The sequence below is a fragment of the Podarcis muralis genome, chromosome 6 (assembly GCF_964188315.1).
Source record: "Podarcis muralis chromosome 6, rPodMur119.hap1.1, whole genome shotgun sequence".
Classification (NCBI taxonomy): Eukaryota; Metazoa; Chordata; class Lepidosauria; order Squamata; family Lacertidae; genus Podarcis; species Podarcis muralis.
Genome location: NC_135660.1, coordinates 86,837,888 through 86,854,555, shown reverse-complemented (window position 1 = coordinate 86,854,555; position 16,668 = coordinate 86,837,888). Strand labels below are relative to the sequence as shown.

The 16,668-nt window shown below is 46.3% G+C and overlaps 1 protein-coding gene across 25 annotated transcripts in view; it reads left to right on the top strand.

Annotated features, from left to right (window-relative positions):
* PAX2 (paired box 2) overlaps positions 1-16,046 on the top strand; it is a 143,966-nt gene extending 127,920 nt beyond the window's left edge. For 13 of the 25 annotated variants that reach the window (XM_028728975.2, XM_028728974.2, XM_028728970.2 and 10 more), the window contains 3 exons: positions 1,481-1,582; positions 6,551-6,637; positions 12,616-16,046. In XM_028728975.2, the coding sequence (XP_028584808.2) occupies positions 1,481-1,582; positions 6,551-6,637; positions 12,616-12,806 (380 nt within the window). In that variant the 3' untranslated portion in view covers positions 12,807-16,046. Of the gene's footprint in view, positions 1-1,480; positions 1,583-6,550; positions 6,638-11,894 lie in introns of all 25 variants that reach the window. The other 12 variants (XM_028728988.2, XM_028728982.2, XM_028728985.2 and 9 more) reach the window with 5 other exon arrangements.
* The last annotated feature ends 622 nt before the right edge of the window (positions 16,047-16,668 follow it).

Genomic DNA, 16,668 nt, shown 5'->3' with positions numbered 1-16,668 from the left:
AGCGTTTGTGCTGTTATGGGTGCAATTGTACAAAAGCATACCTGCAAATAAAGGAAGCTGGGTTACATGGGGCTGAATTCCCAGGATTGGGCTGCATATCATAGAATAATAATAATATTATTATAATAATTTATTATTTATACCCCGCCCATCTGGCTGAGTTTCCCCAGTCACTCTGGGCAGCTCCCAATTGAGTGTTAGAAACAATACAGCATTAAATATTAAAAACTTCCCTAAACAGGGCTGCGTTCAGATGTCTTTTAAAAATAGGATAGCTGCTTATTTCCTTGACATCTGATGGGAGGGAGTCCCACAGGGCAGGCGCCACTACCAAGAAGGCCCTCTGTCTGGTTCCCTGTAACCTCACTTCTCGCAATGAGGGAACCACCAGAAGGCCCTCGGCACTGGATCTCAGTGTCCGGGCTGAACGATGGGGGTGGAGATGCTCATACAACTGTAGAGTTGGAAGGGAGCACAACGGTCATCTAGTCTAACCCGCTACAATGCAGGAATCTTTTGCCCAACATGGGGCTCAAACCAATGACCCTGAGATTAAGAGTCTCATGCTCCACCAACTGAGCTAACCTATATAATTAAAGACTTGTTAGTTTCGCAAAGTATATTCCAATCCTTACCCATTAATCCTTGCGTAAAGCTGTGGAATTGAGACTTGGGTTGCAATACTAGGTACGTTTACCTGGCACAAAATCACTTTGAATTCAGTGCAACTTCCTTGCATAGGATAGGGCTGCATGGTTGCCCAATTCTGCTCCTGACCCTATTGAACTGAATCAGATTTACTTCTGGGTTAGCATGCATACATGCTAGCTAACCCATGCATACAAGGGATGCAGGTGGTGCTGTGGGTTAAACCACAGAGCCTAGGATCAGAAGGTCGGCAGTTCGAATCCCTGTGATGGGGTGAGCTCCCATTGCTCGGTCCCTGCTCCTGCCAACCTAGCAGTTCGAAAGCATGTCAAAGTGCAAGTAGATAAATAGGTACCACTCCGGCAGGAAGGTAAACAGTGCTTCCATGCGCTGCTCTGGTTTGTCAGAAGCAGCTTAGTCATGCTGGCCACATGACCCGGAAGCTGTACACCGGCTCCCTCGGCCAATAAGCGAGATGAGCGCCGCAACCCCAAAGTCAGCCACGACTGGACCTAATGGTCAGGGGTCCCTTCACCTTTACCTTTACCTAGCATGCATACAATTCTAGCTGCATCACTGAATAAAGCGCATAGGGTTTTGTTTGTTTGTTTTGAACACCGCAGGCGCCGTTGTAACTTCTGTTAAGGAAGGTACAGATGCCTTTGTAGATGTAAGAAGAATGTTTATCTGCTAAACAACCTGCTACACCCAAATGCCACCTAGTGAGCTCACAGCTGAGGTGCACTCTGTGAACTACGAGCTTCCTTCCTTACAGTTCACACCCTGAGCTACTGTACTGAAATCGTCTCTCCCTGCTTTTTCTCCTTGCTAGGTCGTGACATGGCAAGCACAACCTTGCCCGGCTACCCACCCCATGTTCCACCAACCGGACAGGGCAGCTACCCAACCTCAACTCTTGCAGGAATGGTGCCTGGTAAGTTCTTCTTCCTTTGACACATTTGTAACTGTTTCAGTTTGGATTAGATAGAAGAACAGTCTATTGCTTTTATTTTCAAATTTGTCATATTTGGGCAAGGTGCTTGAGGGTTTGTTCGTCAACCAGCTCAGAGTTTTCTTGGATGATACTGAAAACAGTTGGGAAATTTCGATTGGTAGAAAATATGGCAGCTGCTGCAAGTGGAGCCAGTAAATCAAATCATTATTTCTCCAACCTTTTCAGGCTCCATTCAACATTTTTGGCCTCTAAATGGCCTGAGACCAGAATATCTCAGGAACCGCATCCTGCCCCAAATGAGTCTGCTACACTAAGACACTTTTCTCTCTGCTCGGATGTATAACAGATGGGCACAAAAATTTGGGCCTTTTCAGTGATGGTACCCAAAAAGGGACGCGGGTGGCGCTGTGGGTAAAGCCTCAGCGCCTAGGACTTGCTGATCGCATGGTCGGTGGTTCGAATCCCCACGGCAGGGTGCGCTCCCGTCGTTCGGTCCCAGCGCCTGCCAACCTAGCAGTTCGAAAGCACCCCCGGGTGCAAGTAGATAAATAGGGACCGCTTACCAGCGGGAAGGTAAACGGCGTTCTGTGTGCTGCGCTGGCTCGCCAGATGCAGCTTGTCACACTGGCCACGTGACCCGGAAGTGTCTGCGGACAGCGCTGGCTCCCGGCCTATAGAGTGAGATGAGCGCACAACCCTAGAGTCTGGCAAGACTGGCCCGTACGGGCAGGGGTACCTTTACCTTTACCTTAGTAGATCTGCTGCTCATCGGAGTGCTTGCTGCTGTTTCCCTCCACTGTGTGTGTGTGTGTGTGTGTGTGTGTGTGTGTGTGTGTGTGTAAGCTCTTTCACCCAAAGGAAACCACATCTGTAGAGTGATAGAGTGATGCCCTGGAACATCCCACTGTTTAGGGAAGTGGGGAACACACAACAAAACACAGACGCATCCTGGCATTATTGCTGGCAGGAGAGCATCTTGTGGGAATGTACATGGATCAAAACTGAAACAGCTTGGAAATACTGAGGAGCTGCCAGTCCTGAATACGAAACCTACGTGTTTTGCATTAAGCATTCACGTTGGCTAGAACAAAGTGAGGATTTAAATCATGGGAAAGCAGCAAACCATCAACAGGTTGGATGGCAACTTGTCTAGATGCTGATTATTTTTACTGAAAGAGATTCTTAAGGTACCTGTGAAGAAGAGAAGTCTTTTAAATAATAATAATTTATTATTTATACCCCACCCATCTGGCTGGGTTTCCCCAACCACTCTGAGCGGCTTCCAACAGAATATTACAAACACGAGAAAACATCAAACATTAAAAACTTCCCTAAACAGGGTTGCCTTCAGATGTCCTCTAAAAGTCAGATACTGTAGTTGTTTATTTCCTTGACATCTGATGGGAGGGCAGGCACCACTACTGAGAAGGACCTCTGCCTGGTTCCCTGCAATGTCACTTCTCGCAGGGAGGGAACCACCAGAAGGCCCTTGGTGCTGGACCTCAGCTGAATGGTGGGGGTGGAGATGCTTCTTCAGGTATACAGGACCGAGGTCATTTAGGACTTTAAAAGTCAGCACCAACATTTTGACTTGTGCTCGGAAACATACTGGAAGCCAATGTTATATGGTCTCGGCGGCCACTCTCAGTCACCAGTCTATCTACTGCATTCTAGATTAATTGTAGTTTCCGGGTCACATTCAAAGGTAGCCCCACATAGAGCGCATTGCAGTAGTCCAAGCGGGAGATAACTAGAGCATGAACCACTCTGGCAAGACAGTAGGGGTATTAAATTTTGAGGAGATACTTAGGGAAAGTCCTTCCTTCTGAATGACTGGCACCTGGATGGCACTCCCCGTCTCCAGGAGATAAATTTCTATTTCTGACATTTACCCTCAGTTGCTATCGCTGTCCTAGAGATATTATGTAAGCCTGTTTCTTGAGCTAGGAGAAGCCTGGCTCCCCAGTTCCACCCTGAGGAATGGGGACACCACCGGTGAACCACATTGACCAGCAAAGTCCTATGAGGCTAGGTAAAGGTAAAGGGACCCCTGAACATTAGGTCCAGTCGTGACCAACTCTGGGGTTGCGGCGCTCATCTCGCTTTATTGGCCGAGGGAGCCGGCGTACAGCTTCCGGGCCATGTGGCCAGAATGACTAAGCCGCTTCTGGCAAACCAGAGCAGCGCACGGAAACGCCGTTTACCTTCCCACCGGAACAGTACCTATTTATCTGCTTGCACTTTGACGTGCTTTCGAACTGCTAGGTTGGCAGGAGCAGGGACTAAGCAATGGGAGCTCACCCCTTCACAGGGATTCGAACCGCCGACCTTCTGATCGGCAAGTCCTAGGCTCTGTGGTTTAACCCACAGTGCCACCCGCGTCCCACTATGAGGCTAGTGAAAGGGATTTTCTGCTGCTTGAAAATGGAATAGGAAGATGCTTTAGACTGAGTCTCAGACTCATAGTATTGTAGGAAGGGACCCTGAGGATCATCTGATCAGACCATTGAACCATCTAGCTCAATTAATTGTCTGGCAGCGGGTCTCCTGGATTTCAGAGACACTTGTCTAGCTGGAGATGCTGAGTTTTTAAGCAAGGAACTTCTGCATGCAAAATAGATGATGCTCTGCCACTTGAATTGCAGCCCTTCCTGACGATCTGGGGTGGTGGTTCCTCAGGACAGGCCTGTAACGTCCAGGGACCCTTTTGCTCCGTGGACTTTGTTATTCCCCAAAGGCCTGGCCTCCACTTGCTTTTTGACTCCTTGGCAACGTTTACAGAACATCCCAGGCTTTGGCAGAAAAGCTTTGGGACCACCCGAGAGAGCAGGTCACAGCCAGGGTCTGCTGTAAAGGGAGCAGTTAAACAGAATCCAGTGCTGATGAGGAAATTACATGTGTTTCATTAGTGATCGGGGAAGGAGATAGCTCAGTTCCTCTTGGTCACAGTTGAGCTCAAAAGCTCATTATCCTGCAGCACGTTTCCTTTCACTCCTCGTCAATAAACACCTTTCACACTCGCTGCTTCTCCCTCCCTGGATCCCCTTGACTGCTCTGGAGAGAGAGAAAGAGAGAGAGAGAGAGGCTCTTTCTCCTCTACTTAACCTGCACTTCAGATTCACTGTAAACAGTTTAGGGTGACAATACAGATGGGAGAAGGGGGAGCAGCCGAGACTTCTTTTTACAGACACAGATAGGGCTTTGTGAAGAAACTCCTCTCTGACTTGGACAAGTCCCTGCACATGCTTTCCTTACAGGAGCGGGGGAAGAAATTCTGCACAATTTTCATTCTTTTGCAAAGCCACCCAATTTGCGCTCCCTGAAACGATGCATAAGCCAAAACACAAAATTTGCACATTTGAAATTTGCACTTCTACGAATTTTGTGATGCAATTATCCAACAGGAAAAAAAATGTACCGTCTTTTTCGCTCTATTAAGACACACCAGACCACAAGACGCACCTAGTTTTTGGAGGAGGAAAACAAGAAAAAAAATATTCTGAATCTCAGAAGCCGGAACAGCAAGAGGAATCGCTGCACAGTGAAATCAGCAATCCCTCTTGCTGTTCTGGCTTCTGGGATAGCTGCGCAGCCTGCATTCGCTCCATTAGACGCACACACATTTCCCCTTACTTTTTAGGAGGGAAAAAGTGAGTCTTATAGAGCAAAAAATACGGTATATTAGAATCATAGAAATGTAGACTTGGACGGGACCCTGAGCGTCATGTAACCAACCCCCTAGAGGAAAGTGGGCAAAAAAAATAAATGCACGTATTAGTGTAAACAATGCATAACTTTAGGGGGAACTGTTTGCATACATGTGTCCACAAGGAGAAATGTGCACTGTGAAATGCTGGTTTTGAAACGACGACGACACACCACAAACTAATTCAGGAATGTGGTGAACAGTACTTAAGACTGGAAAAATGAGAGAAATCAAAACTAATGAATTCATCCATCCCTAGGTGGGATTGAGCTTTCCTAGAAAATATAACATACGTTATATATTCAGAACACCTTGAGGTTGTATCTAACACTGTATGAGCAGCGTTCTACTCACACAGAAGGACTGCCCCTTCTTCTTCTCTCTCCACGGACCCCAAAATCTGCTCCAGAGGGTTCTCCCAACCGCTTGGAGCAGATTTTGAGGGTGTGCTGGTGGCCGCAGGGGGAGAGGAAAGAGGGAGACGTCCCCTTGGGCAAGTGGAATGGCAGCTTTGCACCCACCCCTTTGAAACCACCCCTTCCCGCCAGCTCACAATTTGCGTCCGTAGGTTAGGCAGACCAAATCCTTCGAAACATCACGTCAGAAATAGAAGACGTTTAACACCTGCATTGCGTTAGTCCGCACAGGCAAAGCCGAAATCATGGTACGAAATCCCAGTACGTTTCCGAGCACAATTCAAAGTGTTGGTGCTAACCTTTAAAGCCCTAAACGGCCTCGGTCCAGTATATCTGAAGGAGCGTCTCCACCCCCATTGTTCTACCCGGACACTGAGGTCCAGCACCGAGGACCTTCTGGCGGTTCCCTCCCTGCGAGAAGCCAAGTTACAGGGAAGCAGGCAGAGGGCCTTCTCGGTAGTGGCCTGTGGAACGCCCTCCCACCAGATGTCAAAGAGAACAACAACTACCAGACTTTTAGAAGACATCTGAAGGCAGCCCTGTTTAGGGAAGTGTTTGATCTATTGCAGTATTTTAATATATTTTTTGGAAGCCGCCCAGAGTGGCTGGGGAAGCCCAGGCAGATGGGCGGGGTGTAAATAATAAATCATTATTATGGTGAAAGTGGGGAGATGGAGAAAGCACAAGGAAACAAGGGTAACAAGGAGAAAACTCATAAGTGTGGCTTCACGCTCCCCCTCTAGGCATTTGTCACAATTTTGCTCCCCCACCTTCAGTGTGCAACATACTTAATGAATGACTCACCCTTCCTTTCCTCTTTCCTAGGGAGTGAATTCTCAGGAAATCCTTACAGCCACCCTCAGTACACAACCTACAACGAGGCCTGGAGGTTCAGCAACCCTGCGTTACTAAGTGAGTATCTCTCTTGCACCCCCTTCCATCTCTTGCTCTCTCCTTCTGTTTGTCTCCTTGTTTTCTTTTCCTTATTTGTTTCTATTTCACCAGGGGGCTGGGGGGGGGGCAGGGAGGGTACATTCCCACTTCCAAATGACTCCATCATTTAGCCCATCAGCTCAGTCCATTGTTCCTGGCAGTTAATAATTTGAGGATGACCTGATCATTTATACAAATGAGGTGCCTTTAGTTATTTCCCTAGCTCCACACCCCTGCCCATGTCTCTATTTTGCAAGGCTATTTATTTATTTATTTATTTATTTATTTGAACAAGGTACAGTGGTACCTCGCAAGACGAATGCCTTGCAAGACGAAAAACTCGCTAGACGAAAGGTTTTCCATTTTTTGAGTCGTTCCGCAAGACGAATTTCCCTATGGGCTTGCTTCGCAAGACGAAACGTCTTGCGAGTTCTTGCGAGTTTCTTTCCTTTTTCTTAAAGCCGCTAAGCCGTTAATAGCCGCTAAGCCATTAATAGCCGCTAAGCCGCTAATGGCCGTGCTTCGCAAGACGAAAAAACCGCAAGACGAAGAGACTCGCGGAACGGATTAATTTCGTCTTGCGAGGCACCACTGTATGTACATTGCTTAACACCAGAGTTTCTAAGCAGCGAACGGTAAGGTTATAAAGAACATACCGTTGGCAATATCAATTAACAGAAAACCCTATAAGACAATGTGCAGTGTTTGACAGTATGGAAAAGAAATGGGACACAATGGCTTAAAAAGCTTTAGTAACTTAGTAATAAGGTAAAGGGACCCCTGACCATTAGGGTCCAGTCATGGATGACTCTGGGGTTGCGGTGCTTGCCTCGCTTTACTGGCCGAGGAAGCCGGCGTACAGCTTCCGGGTCATTTGGCCAGCATGACTAAGCCGCTTCGGCAAACCAGAGCAGCGCACGGAAACGCCGTTTACTTTCCCACCGGAGCAGTACCTATTTATCTACTTGCACTTTGAGGTGCTTTTGAACTGCTAGGTTGGCAGGAGCAGGGACCGAGCAACGGGAGCTCACCCTGTCATGGGGATTTGAACCGCTGACCTTCTGATCGGCAAGCCCTAGGCTCTATGGTTTAGACCATAGCGCCACCCGTGTCCCTCAACTTAGTAATAGTCATAGTTTATTCCAGGATCGTTAATACCTCACTATTACTAAGTTAGCAAAGCTTTTCAAAACCTGAAAATGGCAGGTCGTGGTGTTCAGACAGCCACATACCTCAGTTTTTACAGGACCCAACTAGCTAGAAACAGATTGTAGTCCCGTAGAGTGTACTAATTCTGGAACTGTTTCTGGTAAACTGGTTCTGTAGGGTTTTGTAGCATTTCCGAAACCTGCAGAACCTAACTGACCTGAAAACAACAGAGATAACAACAGAAAAGAATGTGTGCAGCACTCATGCAACTTTCAGTTTTCCTAACAGCTATGTCTCCAGCTGCCCCCCCCCCCCATTTTATGAAAGGCATGTGAAAAAAGAGGCTATGGATACTCCTGTTGCAAAAGTTAGCCAATTTGACAGGACAGGGTGCGGCCTTCTGGACCACCATGATAACATACCCTCCAACATTTCTCCAATGAAAATAGGGACGTCCTATTCAAATAATAATAGTAGTAGCAGTACATCACCCATCTGACTGGGTTTCCCCAGCCACACTGGGCGGCTTCAAACATCTATAAAAACATAATACAGTGGTGCCCCGCAAGACGAATGCCTCGCAAGACGAAAAACCCGCTAGACGAAAGGGTTTTCCGTTTTTCGATGCGCTTCGCAAGATGATTTTCCCTATGGGCTTGCTTTACAAGATGGAAACGTCTTGCGAGTCTTGCGAATTCCCCTCCCCCTTTTTCTAAGCCGCTAAGCCGCTAATAGCCTTTTAGCCGCTAAGCCGCTAATAGCCTTTTAGCCGCTAAGCCGCTAAGCCTTTAATAGTCGCTAAGCCGCTAAACTGCTAATAGCGCTAATCCGCTAAGCCGCTAATAGGGTTGCTTCGCAAGACAAAAAAACCGCTAGACAAAGAGACTCGCGGAACGGATTATTTTCGTCTTGCGAGGCACCACTGTAAAACATTAAACATTTAAAAACTTCCCTATATAGGGCTGCCTTGATTTGTCCAAGGTTGTACACTTACTTATTTCCTTGGCTCGGGGGGTTGCATAACTCCATACCCTCCAACATGTCTCCGATGAAAATAGGGGCATTATAAGGAAAAATGGGACATTCTGAAATCAAATCAGAAAGTGGGACAACTTCTGTAAATCCGGGACTGTCCCTGGAAATTAGGAACACTTGGAGAGTCTGTTATGTTAGAAGATAGGATGAGTAGCTCCAGACTCCAGCATCACTGCAATTTACTTAGGCAGGGCAAGTCTAGCCCTCCTACAGACTGCTACAGGAAGACTCAGGAGTCAGACCAGATGAGGATTAGTTAGCCCTAGACCCAAGATGACCTGCAACATTCCCTCTCAGTACATCATGCTCTCTGGGCATTTTAGAGAAGCATTCATGCACAGGCAAAATAAATATTATTGAGTCCCTCCTGTGTAAGCACAGAACCCCAGAGGGTTTTATCCCACCCACTTTCCCACGTGAGCTCCCCTGCGTACTCGCAGCGAATGCCAAAGTATCCCCATCTCTGCGTACCTGAGATGAAGGCCTCACAGCTATTTACAGAGCCATTTATCCTAATATGAAACAGATTTGAGACAAGAGTCTTTAATTCTCACGGGGCTCTTTTCATTAGCTTCCTTCTCTTTTCTGCATCTGATTAGCCCCTTGATCATGTAAACGCATCAGAAATTGAAGTGCGTTAAAAGCAGTTGTTTACTGACTGTGTGAAGAAACTCAAAGACAGGGATATCTTCCACCTGCGAAGGTATTTCTCCAAAAAGCCACGGGTGTCATACCTAGTTGATTTGGCTGTTACTGAGCACCCTTTCCTTTCTCTGGTCCTACACGCACCACCCTAAGAATCTGACCAGTTCCTCTGCACACATCGTAAGAACATAAGAACAGTCCCGCTGCATCAGAGCAAAGGCATATCTAGTCCAGCTTCCTTAATGGGCAACTTAAGGCAGAAGGAATAGAAGTAATTCCATACTTTTGCTGGTTCAGGCCCTTCCTACACCTTCCCCTTTCTGACGCAGGTGGCGCTGTGGGTTAAACCACAGAGCCTAGGACTTGCTGATCAGAAGGTTGGCGGTTCGAATCCGCACAACGGGGTGAGCTTCCGTTGTTCGGTCCCTGCTCCTGCCAACCTAGCAGTTCGAAAGCATGTCAAAGTGCAAGTAGATAAATAGGTACCGCTCCGGCGGGAAGGTAAACGGCGTTTCTGTGTGCTGCTCTGGTTCGCCAGAAGCGGCTTAGTCATGCTGGCCACATGACCCAGAAAGCTGTCTGCGGACTAACGCCGGCTCCCTTGGCCTATAGAGCGAGATGAGCATGCAACCCCAGAGTCGGTCACGACTGGACCTAATGGTCAGGGGTCCCCTTTACCTTTACACCTTCCCCTCTAGTCCCTTAAAATTGACTGCTTAAGCAAGACGCTGTGCTCCACTTAAGATGCTGCGCTCCACTTCTCAGTACTTGTAATACAAAACTGGCAGGTGCAGACATGTCCTATACATAGAAACATAGAATTCTAGAGTTGGGTGGGGTCCCAGGGGTCATCTAGTCCAACCCCCTGCTTCTGCCCACAGCCATCCCTGGGTGGGCTTGAGCTACCAGCCTGGCTAACAGCCAGACACACTGATCCATTGCACCACATGCTTCAGGTTTGTGCTCTTCTGGTTTTGTTGTTGCAAAAATCGGCCTTGCCCTTAGCGGCAGCCCAAAGCCCTTTTGTAAAATATGTCACACTTTTTTACGAACTCCCCCTTGTCCATCAGTTTAATTGCTGTCTGCTTTGCAGCTTTGTTTTAAAGGCCCACCCCTTTTCCTCCCCTGATTTTCAACACCCCTGAATATTTAACACAATACAAAGAAGGCTATGTACCCATTTCTTTAATTTAAAAAACCAGATCAGTACTTCCCCCCCACTGGAGTGGACCAGGAAACCCAGGTACAGTGGTACCTCGGGTTACATACGCTTCAGGTTACATACGCTTCAGGTTACAGACTCTGCTAACCCATAAATAGTGCTTCAGGTTAAGAACGTTGCCTCAGGATGAGAACAGAAATCGTGCTCCAGCGGCGCGGTGGCAACAGGAGGCCCCATTGGCTAAAGTGGTGCTTCAGGTTAAGAACAGTTTCAGGTTAAGAACGGACCTCCGGAATGAATTAAGTATTTACCCTAACCCAAGGTACCACTGTATTTTGGAAGCTTAGAGCTCTTAGGTATCATCAACAGGCTCACAAAGCAAGCAAGGTTTTCAGCAGCATAACATTCCTTACAAAACGTTCTGAATTGTAATTGTGGTGGATCAGCAGAGAGGGTTCCAAATCTGACATTTAGCATCCGTGAGGTGCTTTTGGGGAAATATTCCTATGAATGCAGGCAAGTGGCAATTGCTACACGAGGAATCTATATTGTGGGGCCCAATAAATAAATACTGTGGGGCCCAATATTTTGCCCCACCTAATCAATCACAAGACGCATACCATTTGAATGGCAATGTCCATCAACTTGGACAGACCCCCTCAAATATTTTACTGGGAGGCCAAAGGGACCTCGGCCTCTAGGAGTTGGCTCCTATGAATCTAGGTTATCCTCCTGAACAGCATCTAACTGGAATCCAGAATGCAGCTGCTGTGCCAGAACTCTTTCTGTGTGACTAGCACTATGTACCGTATTTTTTGCTCTATAAGACTCACTTTTTCCCTCCTAAAAAGTAAGGGGAAATGTGTGTGCGTCTTATGTAGTGAATGCAGGCTGCACAGCTATCACAGAAGCCAGAACAGCGAGAGGGATTGCTGCTTTCACTGCACAGCGATCCCTCTTGCTGTTCTGGCTTCTGAGATTTCTTGTTTTCCTCCTCCAAAAACTAGGTGCATCTTGTGGTCTGGTGCGTCTTATAGAGCGAAAAATATGGTAATTTAGCAAATGCAGGTTCCCTGTTTTTTATATTGGCCACTAATGAGTCCCCATCCTCGAGTTTCTGTCTCTAGTTCCTTTTAATATGCCTCTCTCTTTTGCTCTCTCTCTCTTTCTCTTCCTTCCTTTTCTTATTTTATTTTACTGTATGTCCTTTCAATCAGTCCATTCTTCTCCTGTGTTAACTTTCAGGTTCCCCTTATTATTATAGTGCCACATCCCGGGGCTCCGCACCTCCCACTGCTGCCGCTGCCTATGACCGCCACTAGTTACCATGGAAACCACATGAAACTGCAGGGTGACAGCCTAGGCCTCCATATTGTACCTGTCTGATGAACATTCTGCGCCGCTCGGAAGGATGAAGAAAACTTTCTCCGTGTCCCTCGCCTGCCCCTTCTGCCCCCTCCGCCCTCTTTCAGACTGCAGAAACGTACTGGAATACCGCACATTTTTGAGAACTTCATGCCCCTTGTAACCCAACCAAGCTACTTCACTGGATTGATGGCAAAAGCAGGCCTGCGGCCAGCGCTCCTGCTCCTGTTGCTATTGCCACTGCAGTACTTCAGACCACCCCACGCAAATTGTTCCTCGGCTCTCTAGCCTTCCATGCGAGGCTTCCCAAACCTCTTAAGCCTGAGGGGAATCTGAGCAATATATAGCCTGCACTGTCGTCTTTTGGGAGTGGTATGGACAGAAGGTAACAAAGGAGAGAATGCTGGGTACCAACTCATTGTTCTCCCCCAAGAGATCGTCTGTGAAAAACATCTCCGCATGATAAGCGACGGTTTCCGGAAGCCAGAGGGGACCAACTCTGGCTCGGTCTAGCAAAGGGGGAAAAGACCTGTGTCATCCTCTCTGTGTGTCCGACAAGGGTTGTTTCGTGTGACCCGTTTCCCTCCCATTTCCTCCATAGGTTGGTTGAATAAGGCCTTGGTTTCCTTACCGTTCCATCCGAAGAACGACCACATCCGATGTCATAACCTTACGGGCTGGAGTTGGGACGGCAAGTCTCTCACACACGCACACACACACACCTGCAGTCCAGTCAGACAGGAGGATGGAGCGATGTCAACCCGCTGGCAAAATGAAGAACTATATAAATAGATATATAAATATAACTGTTTTTAATGCTTTGTCCTGAAGGTCTGTAAAAAAACAAAAACAAAAAAAAGGAGGGGAGGGAAATGAACAAATCCCCCCCCCCCCGTTTTCTAAAAATCAAAAAGTCCTGGCAAAAACAAGCTGAAATAGCTCCCCAGCCTGAACGGCAGACATGAAGAATAGTTCTCCCTTTCCAATCCTAGGTTTCATTCTTTTTCTGTTACGCGCCGGGGTTGTTACATGCATGGCGGCGAGGAGTGCAAGTGTATTCTGTGGGGGAACTTGTTCACCTAATACACAACTCCAGCAAGATTTATGAAGGAAAAAGCTTAAATCCCCCAGCGACTGGTGTGCCACATTTCATTAATCACTGCTGAAGGGGTAGAAACATTTCGGGCATGTGACACTGGACAAAAACAATTCCAGACTAACTGGGAATGTTTTCTGGTTCTCTGTCCTTCCATTTCTGCTATACCAATATGGACTAGAGGTCTGGGGTAAGGGGGGGGGTGTATCTTCTCTTCATGGAGCTGTGGTACTCTGAAATAGTGGCATACAGCAAAAAGCAGGTGTTTTATCCTTGAACCTCAAGCTTGTTTTAACTGAGTCTTACATCAGTCAGCACAGCAACTTCCCTGTTCCTGGGGCTGTTCATTTCCTTGTTTCTGCATGCCTAAAAACTGAGCAGAATTTGGATTTCTAAGAAGTTCACTCTTTTTTTTTTTAAGGCTAATTTCCTGTCTTTGCGGACCCATAGATGAAAACAAGCAGTTACCGTTCTATAAAAGGTTGCTGCAGCAGAGAGGTGGGATCCTGCATCACTCTCCATCCTCTTATCTTGGCATCCGCTTTAAGTTCCGTAAGCAGCTCTCGTCTCCTCTTGCGACCACACCATGAAATATCCTATGGTTAAAAAAATCCCAAATTATGCAAACTCTCAAAATGCCAGGATCAAAATAAACGTGCAGATTGGAGCCATTTCATGCAGAAAGGCACGTCTGCATTAACTGATGGTTTACAGACATTGTTTTTGCATGTGGAATTTGCAGCAGGGTTAGATGTTGCATCGAAGGGTGACATTTAAGCAGAAGATGACAGAACAAAATTTGCTCACATTTTATATTTCATAAATCTGGTGTGTGGTGAGCAGTTATCAACAGGGAAAAGGGAAAGCATTCATGGGGCGAACACAACATCCTCCTCCAGTTTACATCTCCGGAAGGCAGAGTGCGGACCAAATTTCAAACTAGTGTAAAGCAGGTGGTTTTTAGCCCTGTTTTCTTTTTCTTTTTCCAAATGGCCATATCCAAGGGGAAATAAGAGATCTCTGTATTTGGGGCAATACTTTATGAACCCCTTCTATAGGGATCAACAAAGCATGTTGATCGCCAAGAATTCCAATGGCGCCTTTCCATTTTTCTCTGTAAGCTGCTTGCCCCAGGTGAATTGACCAACTCTCTTTTAATTCACCTATATTTGTCTGAGATGATTCAAACAATTGTTTGCTTGTCACAGACACTCACAAGAACAAGCTTTTATGTTCCAGGCCTACAGAAGTTACCTATATCCACATCTGTGCTATATACTGTATGCCATTAACACCCCCAAATTATAAGGTTGTAGCAGGAAATCATTCTGTAAATATACCTGCTTTTTTATCTCGTCCAGTGCACACAAAGAAATATTGGGCAAACAGAAACTGTTTCAGTGCTTCCTCAAACCTCATCCCAAATTCAGCTTTATCCAGCTAGGGTCCCTACATCGTTCAACAGTTTAAACAAACACACACACACACACACACACACCAATTGCTCATGCCTGTATTTATGACTCTGTTTGGGGAACGGCACATGTAAGATTGCCCATTTGACTAGTGTTAAATGTACCCCCAGAATGTCTGGGAAGGAAAATAGCTAACTGGGTCAACTGAAAACTTGTTAGGTCCTTGAAGCCCCAACTTTGGCTATCCGAGAAAAGAGAGAGTATAAGAACACCGACACATCTCACCTACTTAAAATTATCTGGTTCAGGAAAAGACAAATAAAGGAAGATGCAACTGAGAATAGTCTGACCTATCATTCATGGTCTTTTACTTACACTGGTAGAAAAGAAGGGGAATATGGGTCTGTCCATAACCACTGGCTTGATTTGGGGCCCGCTGACATAGATAATGTTACATTGATTTTGATTTGGCCTGGCATGATCATAAAGAGAGTAAGCAATTCTATTTGGAACGTCCTATGCAAAGGACTACTAGGCTGAGTCTTAGTCTTGCCACCTTGTCTTCTGAAGAGCCACCTGCAAATGTGTATTACATTTGCCAAAGAATTTCTTGTGTTGGCCCCTGCTGTTTTGAGTTACAGTTGGTGGGTTGCATTGTAAAGCAGTATTATAGTTAAGTTTAGTAACTGGCAAGGGGGATTTACGTGATGATATTCTACGGAAGACAACCATCAATATTCATATAGATTCAACTGGACTGGACTATGCAGGAAATGCAAAAATTATTTAATATTTTGTTATTTGCGGGGGGAAATTTGCTGCTTTGTAGGAAGATGATGTTTGTAATGTGAAGGCAATTCCTCTTGTATATAAGCCCATTCTCCCATCTTCATCATGCTAGTGATTGAAACAGGCTCACCTCATCGTGTAGATAAAAGAACGCACCGTCTGTACTGTTCGAATCGCATTGTGCTCACTGAAAACAAAGCTCTGTGTTCAATAAAGCACAGCACAAACTCGGACTCTGTGGGAACGAACAAGCCTGACAAGGCCTTTTCCCTGGCAACTTCCAGCAGCCCCCCCCCCCAAAAAAAAAAGTGGTTTACTTTACCACTACTCTCTTTTTTTAATAAAAAAAAAACCTAAACAAAAAAATTGAAAAGGCAGGGAAAGAAAAACACACAAAAAAAATTGAATGGGGGAAAATAATCTCTATGCAAAAGAAAAAAAATGAAGAAAAAAAATGTTAGCATCTTTTGCATTTCTGCCCATGTGTCCTGATTCCTCTACTTTTGCTGCCATGGTATATTTCTCCATTGCTCTCCCTATGGTTTTGCTCCCCTTCCACAGAGGGCTGTCTGATGGCCAACGCAAATAGGTGAATTGAAGACTTTGGAGGGGTTTTTCCCCCTTGGGACCTTATTTGGGCATGCTGTGCCACCTTGTGCTTTCTGTTTCCCCAGCTGTACAATAGGAATAAAAAGAAAACACCCTAACCTGGTGGGGTGTTGTGATTCTTTGCTTGCTAGTATCGCCTGAGTATTTGGACACCTTTGGAGAGAAATCTCGGGGGATGTTTCGGGTTGGCAACCAATATTACCCTCTGTTATCTCCCTCTCGTCCGTCTTGTCATGTTGTTCTTCCATTTAACTGGCCTCTTCAGCTGCATCTCCTCCCTAAATTCATCCCAGGTGGAAAAAGGAACAACCTTGACCGTATCTACTTTTCTGTGTTGGGGGAAAGGATCCCAAAAGCTCTTGCCACTGACATAGTCCACAGGGAATATGAACCACAGCCTTCTTTACGACAGCCAGGAATGGCTCAGCCGCAAAACGGGGAAAGCAGGAGGGCGGGGGGAGTTTATAGAATGGTAGGGATGGGAGGAGCAAGACATTTTCTGTTGCGACAGACACCTTGGGTGATCTGTAAGTGTTCTTTAAAAGAATAGTGTCTTTAGGGTTAAGAGCCCTCGTGCAGAGACAGGGCTGTTGCATGTTCTCTCACCCATGGACAGTGACAATTAAAATACAGAGGAAAAGATTCTGAACTAATCACAGACCAATGTGAAGCTATTAAACTGTCAACAAAACAAAACAAATGACACTCTTATCTCCTCTTGAGTCTTCCTTTAAAGAAAATGTGA